The sequence below is a fragment of the Taeniopygia guttata genome, chromosome 1A (assembly GCF_048771995.1).
Source record: "Taeniopygia guttata chromosome 1A, bTaeGut7.mat, whole genome shotgun sequence".
Lineage (NCBI taxonomy): Eukaryota > Metazoa > Chordata > Aves > Passeriformes > Estrildidae > Taeniopygia > Taeniopygia guttata.
The window spans coordinates 61597323-61609428 of record NC_133025.1 but is presented as its reverse complement, the minus strand read 5'-3'; the positions used below and the strand labels follow the sequence as shown (position 1 = coordinate 61609428).

At 41.4% G+C, this 12106-nt stretch overlaps 1 protein-coding gene across 2 annotated transcripts in view; it reads right to left on the bottom strand.

Moving 5' to 3' along the window:
- Positions 1-9560, bottom strand: part of VWF (von Willebrand factor) — a 116560-nt gene extending 107000 nt beyond the window's left edge. Inside the window, 6 exon segments of one of the 2 annotated variants that reach the window (NM_001256234.1) lie at positions 1150-1274; positions 6039-6247; positions 6331-6433; positions 7048-7206; positions 7739-7793; positions 9317-9560. In NM_001256234.1, the coding sequence (NP_001243163.1) occupies positions 1150-1274; positions 6039-6247; positions 6331-6433; positions 7048-7206; positions 7739-7793 (651 nt within the window). In that variant the 5' untranslated portion in view covers positions 9317-9560. 2 annotated transcript variants of the gene reach the window in all.
- Positions 9561-12106: the final 2546 nt, after the last annotated feature.

Genomic DNA, 12106 nt, shown 5'->3' with positions numbered 1-12106 from the left:
ACAACCAGTCACAAGAACTACCCTTTCTCTAGAGCTGTAATCAGGTTTAAAGAATCATAAGATGGTTTGGGTTAGAAGGGACCTTAAAGATTACATAGCTCCACACCCCTGCCATGGGCAGGGACATCTTCCACTATCCCAGGCTGCCCAGAGCCCCATCCAACCTGGCCTTGGACACTGCCAGGGATGGGGCAGCCCCAGCTGCTCTGAGAAACAGCTCAAGGGATGAAGGCTCAATTCACCACGACAGACACAACCTGTTAACATCACATGCTTCAGTAAATATTCAAAGCAACTTTCTTCCCTGAGCTGGTGACCATCTGCCTGCATCCACACCCTGTCTAAGGGAAACAAGAAACTTGTTTGCACTTATAAAAGACAAGAAGAAAAAGGTTGATGCAGCAAAGAGGGTCACAGAGTTGGCCAAGGCAAACAGTTCCTTGTTTCTTCACTAGATCAGCACTACTATGTGTACATGTAACTGAAGGAACTTCCTCCTGGGAAGGAAAATAGCCTAGTGACACAGAGCTGTTGGAACACCAACAAAAAACATCTCCTCTGTCAAAAACAGCCTGGCTGGAGCATCTCCCTCCTCTGCTGACTCCCAAGTACATAAACTGCAATAAATTCACAAACACCATTGGGGAGGCAGTGCCCACAGAGGCTTCAGAACTGGTGCTTCCCTGCTGGCACAATCAGAAAGGGAATTAACTAATTCCTCATTCTGCAAGAATCACTGAAACACACCTTTACCAAGTAACATCATCATTTCTTTGGCAGTAATTCACACTTCAGCCTCAAATGAGCTGATTTTTTTTTTTTTGTTTGTTTGTCTGTTTAATGGTTGGGGTGGGGGGGAAGAAGAAGGTGATAGAAAGATAGATAACAGGTTTAGGTTGGATATCAGAAAAAGTTCTTCCCCCAGGGGGTGCTGGGGGACTGAAGAGACTCCCCAGGGAATGGTAGGGTAGCCCCAAGGGTAGGATTTTGGGGCTGTCCTGTGCAGGGCCAGGAGTTGGACTCGGTGATCTTTGTGGATCCCTTCCAAATCAGAATATTCTGTGATTTCTATTCTTCTGCCAAAGGGCAGGCAAGTTGCCTTTCAGGTAGGGGAGGACTGAAACCAGAATGGCATAGTGCAGCACCAACCTTCTCCGCCATATCAGATGAAATGTTGCAGGTGTTGCTCGGAGTCTGCACTCTCTTGCAGTGCTTGTTTTCACTGTGCAAAGCCCAGGAGTTGGCAAAATCGTAACTGTTCCCCACCAGGGTCCCTGGGAATGAAGAAGAGAAGAGGAACATGGCTGTTTGAGGGGTTTTAACAACAAGTGGGCATTATTGACTGCTATCAAGGTGATAGTCTGACAAAAGCTCTCTTTAAAAGTACAAACTGTTGTATCAAATGGATTTTTATTCCAAACAGATTGACTGTAAGAAAGCCACTATCAGTGATATGGATTTTGTTCTGCTAAGGACATCTCTACACTCAAGGACAGACTAAAGCCTGCAGAAAGCAGCTCCCACCTCCCTCACACCTGCATGAACATGGTGGGAGTTGCTGCTGGCCAGCTGCAATCTGCAGGAGCCAAAGCACGCCTGCACATCTTATCACTTAAAAATTGTCAATAAAACACAAAACATATTAGAGAGTCGAACAAACACATCTGCTTTCCCTAACTGAAGAAAACATTAGCACTCTTGATCCTAGCTAGCCTTGATTCTTCTCTTGTCCAAAACTAAATCCTGTGTGCAAAGAAGCTTAATATGCACCATCATGGTTTGGCCCCATCCTCTTCCTGGGTAAGAAGTCCTGAAACATGCTCCTCTGTCCCAGGACAAGCAGCTCCTGGCCTAGGCTTAGCAAAATTTGCATCAATTTTGCATAAAAGCAAAGCTGACCGAGTTTGTGTGGCTGTGACTTCCCAGGAGATGCAAACCACCTCTCTGCTGCTCTTGCTCCATCCTTCTGAGAAGGGGGATCCTCCCAGAGAGGGAATGTTTCCTCCACCCTCTTTTGTCACCCATGGCCTTGCTGGTTCCAGGTCTATCCATGACTAAGACCTGGAGACTTTTTTGTAAACTAGAAATTAGGGGGTTTTAAGGTTGCACGTATCAAGCCCACAGCAAATAGCAAAGGACTCCCAGGAAAAGGGGATAAAAGACACAACAGTTTCATCTATGCAGAAGAAAAGGAATGCAGCAACAAGAAGAACACAACCCCTTAGCTTAGGGCCCATCAGATAACTCTTTCTGGCTCTGTTAATTCATCTATAAAAATAAATTCAGAAATTTGGTCAAGACACTACAGCCCTGTGAGTCTTAATTGGTAAATAGAGTCTCAGTTGGTAAATAACCAAAAGATCTTGGTTATTTATCAAGCAATGGAGAGGCAGGGTTGGGGGGTGGCGAGGGTGAGGGTTTTTTTGTTTGTTGTTTTGGGGACCTTTTTTTTTTTTTTTACGTTATTCCAGACAGGCAAAACTATTGGTAAGGCTGCCCAAAAATTGATTCATAGCTTGCATCAAATTAATTATGTGAAATAACAAAGTCACAGACTGTAAAATCTTTCCTGCCCTCTCCAGTTCAGTGAATATAAAATCAGTAATATTAAACAGGAGAAGGAAAGAACCCACTCCAGAATTCTACAGCCTAATGATGCAGCCACACTCCTCACAACACAAAGGTCTAACTTCAATCCCAGATCCTGAATAAAGCACATAGGCTGAAGGTGGCTAAATAGGTATCTGAGCCTCTAGAAAGAACTGAGCTTCATGTTTCTGATATGAGCAAAGGCTGGCAACCAGTTAGAAGTCCATGCTGAGGTCAGAAAGCAGAGCCTTATCACCTGCCAAGTCTTAGAAGCCTTCACAGAATGGCCATAAAGGACCAGACCTTATCTAGCAAGAAAGAGCAGAGAGGAAACCCTTCATTAGGATCTATGAGAAAAACAGACAAAAGACCAAACAAAATCTCAATTAAGCTTCCGAGACATTACTTTTTATATTGTAGTTATGCTTGAAGTGTGAGAGCAAACTATCAAGTTTTAGCTTGGTTTTGCTTCCAATAAGCAAGCAAGTCCATAGAATAAAATCAATGTTGTTTGCCAGTCTGGACAGGACATAAGCACTTCTCCAGAGGATGAGCTATTGCAGGAACCATGTCAATGGCAGTGACTCAGCACCCCAGCCTGTCTGAAGGGCAGTGGATCTGCAACTCTGCAAAAACTCTTCCCCCATCGGATGGTGGGGCACTGAACAGGCTCCCCTGGGAAATCATCACAGCCCCAAGGCTGCCACAGCTCAAGATGCATTTGGACAACAACATGGTGGGGATTGTTGGGGTGTCCTGTGCAGGGCCAGGACTTGCTGAACCTTTCAACTTGCTGGGTCCCTTTCAACTCAGGATATTCTATAAACTCCAAAACCTACTGAAGAGGCTTTTTGGGGGGGGTTCAAGAACTAACACCTAAGGACTTCATAGTTCAGTCCCACCAGTGTTAGTTTACCAGGGTATGAATTTTATTCTCATCATTCAGAGCTCCAGACCTCAACAGCTGAGCATCCAAAGTGTACACAGAAACAATGTGTGTTATTCTCTCATCAGATTTTCATCAGTTCTCCACTTCCACACTAAAAACACCGTGAGGAGTCATCAGAGCATCATGACAACAGCACGTTTGAATAGATTATAGAACAGGAGTATAAATATATTAAGAGAAAAGCAATTACAGCATTCATTAAGTTTTAAACACCCTTATGTTCATGCCTCCTTTATTTACTTGCTGTAAGTGGTAATACCCACTTACAGAACAGGTGCTTTGCCTCTTCTTTCAACACCACCCTAAAAAAATTCAGATGTAATAAATGAAGTTCTATATCATATTCCACTTTCTTAAGGGAAACATCAGATTAACTGTGTTCTTAAACCACAATAATTTATTTCCCTAAAATATGGAAAAATCATATTTTCATTTGTTTCCACTGCATGTTATTCTGAAGTTCAAAGATCTTAATGCATCTCTTACCAATAAAAATCCATCCCAGAAATGTGATTTATTAGAACTGAGGCCCCAATCTGATAAATTCCAGGTTTTAACAGGAAGAAATGGAACACCAACAGGACAGTTCAGGCTGCTGGCAACCTTAAGGTAACTTAAGGCAAACTTAAAGTAAACACTGTTGTCAGGTCACTAAGTCCTTACACCAAGCTGACATCCTTGGATAGGCTGACCTTCAGGAGATCTAATCAGCCTGAAAGGAGAACAACTAAAAACTTTAGTGAAAAGAAAAGGGTAAAATGCTTCAAAGGCTCCCAAGAGGCTGCCTACTTTTTCTGTTTAAAAAATATTACCTCTCCAGCTGTTTGTGTTGCCCCCCACCTGGAAGCTAGATTCAACAGTATATTACAAAGCAAACAAAAAAAAGTGATCTGAATTACTCCATAACTGATTTACTTGGAGCAAGTTAAGAAATGCTCCAGTGAACCAGCAGAGCCTGCCAAGGAGACAAACAGTGCGTGGGTGTAGTGACGTCCCTCACCAATACAACAAATTCAAACATAATTCAGTCTAATTCCTTCTGAATTAGTTTAAATGAAAGGTCTTTTGTATCACTGGAAAAAACTAGCAGAATTGCTGACACACAGTTCTATTTTTCAGGCTAAAATCACAGATCTATGTATTCACACAGGTGGGTAAACACAAGGAGATCCCTGACTTCTGTAAGAGACGTAAAAAACACATTTTCTCTGTCACCTCTATTACTTTACAGCTCCTCCAAGCAGAGACCCTGTCATGGACTTTACTACATTCCAAAATCTGTGGCTGTGAATGGACTGCTTTTTTTAAGAGGGAAGATCCAGCCTCCAGCATGTAAAACAAATACAGCATGAAACACATTTAAACATGAGCAGCAGAGGGGCCTTTTCTACATTTGAGTATTCCAAAGCATTACAGTCTCCTTTTTTCTTCTGCTTTTTCTAAGGGCCTTACTACTATTCACTGTCTCAAGAAAAAGCCATAAATGTCCCATCTCATCTCATGCAGACATCAAGGGATCCAAGCCCTGGCAAACAGTTTTGTGACCAGAGTTTGTTTCTTATTATTTAGATTGCTGAAGGACAGATTAATCATTTTAACACACCATGAGATCTCTTTTTTTTTTTCCTGTACACTGAAGTTAGGCTTATGTATCCTGAGTGCTAGCAGGACACATCTCTGGAGCACTGCCAGGCTCCTTTCCAAGCTGCTTTGCCTCCCTTTCTATTTTCAGTATTATTTATTTTTAATGCACACTTCATGTTATCAATCTAATATATTAATGTATTAACTAACTTCAAACCTCTCCTCTTCAAGTAAGCACTCAGAATTAAAAGACACTCTGAAAATACCGCAAATCAAGACCAATCCTTCAAAGTCTCATTCAGGGCTTTTCAGAAACTCTGAGTCTTCACACAAAGGTGTAGTGAGCAGCAAAGGTGGTGTTCCCTCTCATGCTCACCAGGAACTGCTGTGATATAAGGTGCACCCCCCATCCAACAGCCTTTATAGGTGGTGAAAGGTCATTAAAAGGTAACCCCTTTATAGAACAGCATCCCACACCAAACCTGCAAGCAGCAGGAATTTAATCTTTTGCTGATGCATCTTTCTATTCTTACACTACCTGTTCTTACTACCTCTCTTGGCTAATTAATGAAAAATTAGGTGCTGAATCAATGGGTATTTTACACAGCTTTTTTACTGGGTCTACTTCTAGCCAGTCTCCCCACATGAGTTAACCTGTATCTTTGCATTTGAAAGTGTCCAGGTTTCTAAACATGCTACATTCAGATGCCTAGGCTTTCCTCAGGAATGAGATGTGACTGCCATTTCCTTTCAGGAGAAAGGAAGATGAAAGGTCTTAGACAGCTTTTCAACACACCAAGTTGAGGTACCTGACAGGTTCTGTAGGAACAGTTTGCTAGATCAGCAACATCTTTGTTGTATCAGGAAAAGTGTGCAGAGCACCCATTAACATACAACCAGTTAGTGGTAACCTTACCTTCCCGAGTTCTGAAGTCATCCTCAAGGAATTTATTAAAATTGCCACACAACCCACAGGTCTTATTATAGTGCTTTTCTTGAAGGAGTATCTGAATGTTTCCACTGGCATCAATCTTCACCACAAAGCCATGTTCATCGCTGGATATTTTATAATAACCTGCCTCCCTCTCTATAAATATACCATTGGAGGCAAAAGGTATGGAAACCCTGTGGAGAAAAACCAGGAAATTCTCAGCATGTGACACACACAGCCCATCAGGCTGTTTTCTGATAGTAGTTCCTACAGGTACCTTTTTTCTTCCTGCATCACAACTCCATCTAAAGAGAGGCGAAGACTGAAATATTCTCCGAGATACAAAGAGAAACCAATTTTGTCCCCATCCTGGTAATCACCTGAGAATATGAAACACAACCAAGTTCTGGGACTCAGGAAGACAATTTATGGCCAGTAAAAACGTATTTTAAACTACGACAAACACAGAACAGTTATTAGCGAATATAAAAACATCTACCAAAGCAGTTGGCATGAAAGTCATATACAGTTTTGGTACACATATCATCACTTCTATGCCCAAAAATAACTCTGCAGAGGCCTATGCTAATTCCAAGGCCTTCTGTCCTAGAAGTACGTGTCTAGAATACAGATAAAATTCATTCCAAAGGGTTGTATAGCTCTTATTCCTGGACTCAGCTTTAACTCAGCCACATCTCCCTGAAAAATACAAAATTAGTAAAGGTCTTTTTAGTAGGAGTAGTAAGAAAAATAAGCTGCTGAGAAGCAGGGGTTATGTATGAGCTACATTATCAGAATGTACCAGGTATAACAGAAGCCCCAAAAGTAATCCCACTTTCCAAAACAAGCCCAAAAAATCCCAATACAACCCACAGACAAACAAACAAAAAAAACCCTCCCAACCAAGACCCCTTTTTATGCAGTGGTCCATCCTATCTGACAAAGGGGAAATATTTGTCTTTATTCCCAGTGATGGAACCCAGCTCAGACTCACCTAAGAGCATAAAGGAGTGCTTGTGACAGTCTCCAGCAAGGAGGTAGCTGCAGTACCCAGCAAAATTGTACAAGGAACCATCAAATGTTTTGATGTGGTCATTCCCAAAAAGGCTGCAACGGGCAGCTGATGACTCCTGAAGTGAAACCCCTGACAACCCTAGGTATCAAAACACAACATTAACCTGCAATTTAACACAATCATTTTGCAGTTCAGGAATTTCTCTGCTGGAATTTGTCCCCACTGATGTCTTGGTGGCTTCTAGGCAGACTTTAAGCCTAGCATGACAGTCCATAGGATCACAGCTTTTTTAAAATTATTATATGCCTTATTGAAATGCCTTTTTTTTCTTTATTTCCACCAGCCCAAACCTAGCATGAGTAATTTAAGTTCTGACCCTTTGAGGAATGCCATGTGTTCATTTGTGCCTGCCTGCAACCCCACTAAAGCCTATAGGGCACTAGGAAAGCCCCATATCTTGTTCAGTCAAACATCCCTGACTTCAGGGAGTGTTTGGGACTCAACACAGTGCCTGTTTCAAGGTAAACAGGCAAAAGGAATTACTTTATTGATGCCTTCAGCATGGTGAGAATAATCCCTGAGTCAGTACAAAAAGGAGAAGGGGGCTCATATCTCACCAAAAAAAAAAAAAATAGTGAAAATATATTCTAGTCCAAAACTTTTTTCTTACCTGTGATTACAGTGGCCAGCAGTAGGTTTGTTTGCAGCACTGTCAAGAGGAGCATCTGTTAAAAATCAAAGAGATAGCTTAGACTATTCTTGGTTTGAGACACAGTCTGTTTCACAACTCCTCATCACTTTCTATCCTTTCTTTATAAAGAAAATTATTATTGAGGCTCTGCAACATTTTAGAAAGCCATAATCCATGCAGACAGTTGTGGTAATTCAGCTGCCCTCCATCCTGCTTTAACTAGGTAATCTAGGAGAGTTACTAATTACTCTTTGCCTGCATTTTCACTTGTCATTGCATGGAAGTCAGCTACCTCCACGGGAAATGCAACCCAACACCCTCATATCCCAGTTCCCCTCAGCTAACACCATGCACACAGAGCCCTTCAACATACAGCATTATTTCTCAGCCAGCCTGATGTGAAGATGCACCTCAGACTGGCTCTGCCAAGCTGGCTCCAGCAGAAGTCACCTCTGCAGCACAAGATTTGCACCCTGCCCAAACATCCACAATGGGAAAGAAAGAACATAGAGATTTTGCACCAGCCAGCAGGTTTGCTTGGCAGACCATTGTAACCACATAATCCACTGATTTCAGGGTGATAACATGCTTGAGATAAGGGGCAAGAAGGAAAGGGAGGAAATAGTGCAGAGATTAGAGACCCAGGGTGAAAATTTTCATTCAACAAAATCAGTTTTAGCATTGCCTCCTCCTTTCTACAACCAGAACATCAGTCTTTGTTTTCCATATGTCTATAACCTACCTCCAGGATGACCAGGCCTTTAAAAATAATAATTAATAATACAATAGGAGGGTCGTGCAGATTGTGAACTACATGGATTCAGTGGCAAAACATCAAGTTTTAAGTATGAAAGCTGCAGGGAGCTCCATCTAAGGGAATTAATTTCAGTGATCATATAAGCAACTAGGGAAGCTTAAATATACCAAAGTTAATATACTAATTCCAGAAGACCAGACACACCTTTTCATAAAGGAACTCTCCAAGACTAGAATGCATTTTGCAAAGACAGATTGAGATATCAGGTGTAGACACACACATCTCATTGCTGTCAGTTATGTAGGTCCAACTCACAGCCACATAACTAAACACAGAGTTTGACTCATACACAAGACAGGAAAAGAAAGATCTATTCTATAACTCAGTCTAATATAATGCTGCAAATCCCAAACTGACATAAGGCTGCAAAATAGCTCAGAAGTGCCAACTGCATAGGAATGACACTACAAATGGTCAAGGAAACAGTAGGCATTATTATTCTCAGAATACACACTTGCTACTTTATTTTTGGTGCATGCACAGTGTTATTGTGGTGAATCAGATACTGCCCATCTTTATTAACCCTTTTGTTTTACAAAGCAGGCAGAGAAAAAAAGGCAAGGTGTAAATCCCTTCCCATCAGTCCCCATCCACCTCCCACTCCTTTCTGAACTGCAGATGGACTTCCCCCAATTCTAATGGAGCAGGTGCCACTAACAAATCAGAATATAATCCAGTAAGACCTGTCAGTATAAAACCATCTACAGTTTTATCACAGGCTTAATTAGAAATGAATATACCTTCTTCTGTGCGAGACTCCTCTTGCACATGAGAAAGAAACTCCTCCAGTTTCCACCTCTAACCTACAACAACATTGTTCCCCTGGTGCTTCAGTAGTCAAGACTGGAATGACTTTAGCTTGAAATCTCTTGTTTTTGTACAAGCCAGGAACTCTTGTCCATTTAAGAGGAAAGACAAAAATGCAGACGTCATAGCCGCCTGATTCTCAAGACAATAGATGAAATTGCTATCGTGGAAATCAGGCACTCTTAATTGCCAGGAAGGTACAATGAGGGGAAGTAGTTTTAAAAACTGACAGATAAAGTCTTTGAAATACATTTCACATGTGTACGTGTGACAAATCTCACTGGCTGAGCCAACAGGCAGCATATTTATTTCACAGAATGTTACTCAAAGGGAATAGTAGGATGCTCTCCACCTCAAAGGCCACAGAACAATTAAGCCTTTTTTTCTAAACAACTGACTTAAAGGAGAAAGAAAAATTAAGAGCTAGTAATGCCCTGGGTTTATTCTCTAGGTGCAAAAATACTTGAATTTTGCCACTTACCATCAAAGCAACACATTAGCTCCTTGAAACGTTCCTCTGGAATAGCACATCCTGGTCTGACTTGTTTGCAGAGTGGGCACCAAATCTATGGGCATGCATACAGCACTGAGCAAAAACACACAAAAACCAGAGTTTGTGAAGTCTTACTTGACTTTCGATGTCTCATTCCTCGCATTTCCAATAACTTCTAGGATTAACAAAGACCTTAGGAGGCAACACATTGCATTGACTGGGAATTATATATAACAAACAGAATTAATTGAGATAGATACAAAGAGCAAACTTACTTTTTTCCATCTTGGCTCTTTTATCTCCCCCCCACAAAAAAAAAAAAAAAAAAAAAAAAAAAGGAAATGGTAATTAAAGAGTGCATTTTATGACTGATATTGTACACTGTTCAAACACAAAGCTTAGTGATGTTTGGGCATTTCTAACATGTAATTTTCCAGACAATACACCTGAGACATGGGGGAAAATATTATATAAACAGCTATGAAGTATTGCCAGAAAAACATCTATAGTCCATGCTCAGAAACAGCACAGAAAGGACTTCTGAGAAAAATTATCCATAATACTGTTTTTCATTGCTTTGTTTAAATACCAGGCTGCATGCAACAAGTCCTGGCCGTGCTACAAGTATACTTGAATTTAAGGATTCTATCCTGGGCAAAGTCAGTTTGCATGAGAATCACTTAATTTCTGCAGGCAACTGCACTGATTACTTTTATAGGATCTATAAAAAGTGTTCCTGGCATCTGGAGTAAACAGAAACCCCAAATGCCACACAAAAAAAAAAAATCAAATTAAGGAAGGTACACTCAGAAATGTAGGAAAGGACAAAGAGAAAAGATAAAATTATGGTCAGAGGTAGGAAGCAACTTCTCTGCAAGCAGAGGGAACTTACAGTCTTGAAAAATCAGAGAAATTATAGAAGATCCTTGTATGTCCTATCACAAGAGTACAGAGAAGGTAGGAAATCAGCGTTCCTTGCTTCTCCCAAGGTAAAGGCTGGGAGTAAGCAATGAAATCCTTCAGGGGGTTGTTGCCTTTAAAACACATAACTGAAAGGTCTCAGCACAGGTCACTCTGTCAAAAAGGAGTCAGACAAACTAATTAAGGGCCCCTGCATTACAGGAATCAATTGATGGATCAGAGACAGCTTTTGGCTTAGAAAGTCTTTATCCTGCTGTGTATTACAAGAAGAAATCCCATCCTTTAATGTTACACTTTATTTCTTACTTCTCTTTTCCTAAGCAACTGCTGCTAGCCACCAGAATCCTACCTTTTGGTCAAAAAGAAACCCAAAAAAAACAAACCAAAAAACACCCAAATAAAAAAAAAAAATCAACTAGATAGATTTCTTTATCCTATCCCAGTTTGCAAGAAGATATGTTTCATTTTTTCCACAAATGAGATTCAAATCAACTTTCCCATTACAGATCCAACAGTGAAACAAAGCAAAAAGATGAGGAAAGGGGCACAAAAAAAAAAAAAAAAGGAAAGGGGGGAAAAAAAACACCACAAAACAGGAAAGGGGCTAAAGCTCTAGTTCCTATGAATTGCAGGGGCTTCATATGCCAGGTCCTGCCCATCCCGACCTGCAGTTTATGAGTCAAGGTGCATCCTGCAAGTCCTGCAGCATCACATCAAAGCAAAACACCCCTCCTCTATATGCAGAGAATAAGGATGCTAAAGCTGTACATCATTTCCAGCCCAGCTAGTGCTGCTCTGCTGAGGTCAACGGCACTGCTCCTACTTTGTGCTGGCTGAAGAGCCAAAAGCCTCACAATTTTGCATTACAAATAGCCGCCAGAAATTAAACAAAAGAGCGGAGAGGGAAGAGGATTTTTCGCCTGGTCTGTGGATAAGTTCTTCCTTATGTAAGTGAGGTACCACCTCGCCGAGATGCGCCGGACTTCTACACGGCAGAATTCCTGCCCGGGAAGGGCGTGTGCTCCTAGGGCAGAACAGCATCGCCCACTTCCAGCCTCCCCCCAGAAGGGTTTGGTGACAGGAGGTCACTGCTCTCTCTTTTGCTTGTTCATGTTTTGTACCTCCACCCCGGGCTGAAATTCCCTGCATACAGAGAGCCAGCCAAGGCCAGTTCAACTATTTCCTCCCCCACCCTTGGAATTGTGTTTTTCCTATCCCACCCCCCCCAGTTAAAATCTATAATCTTATTAGTTTTTAGGGTGTATTTACAGGCACAAAATTTTGTAAGCAGGGTACCCAATACATGCAT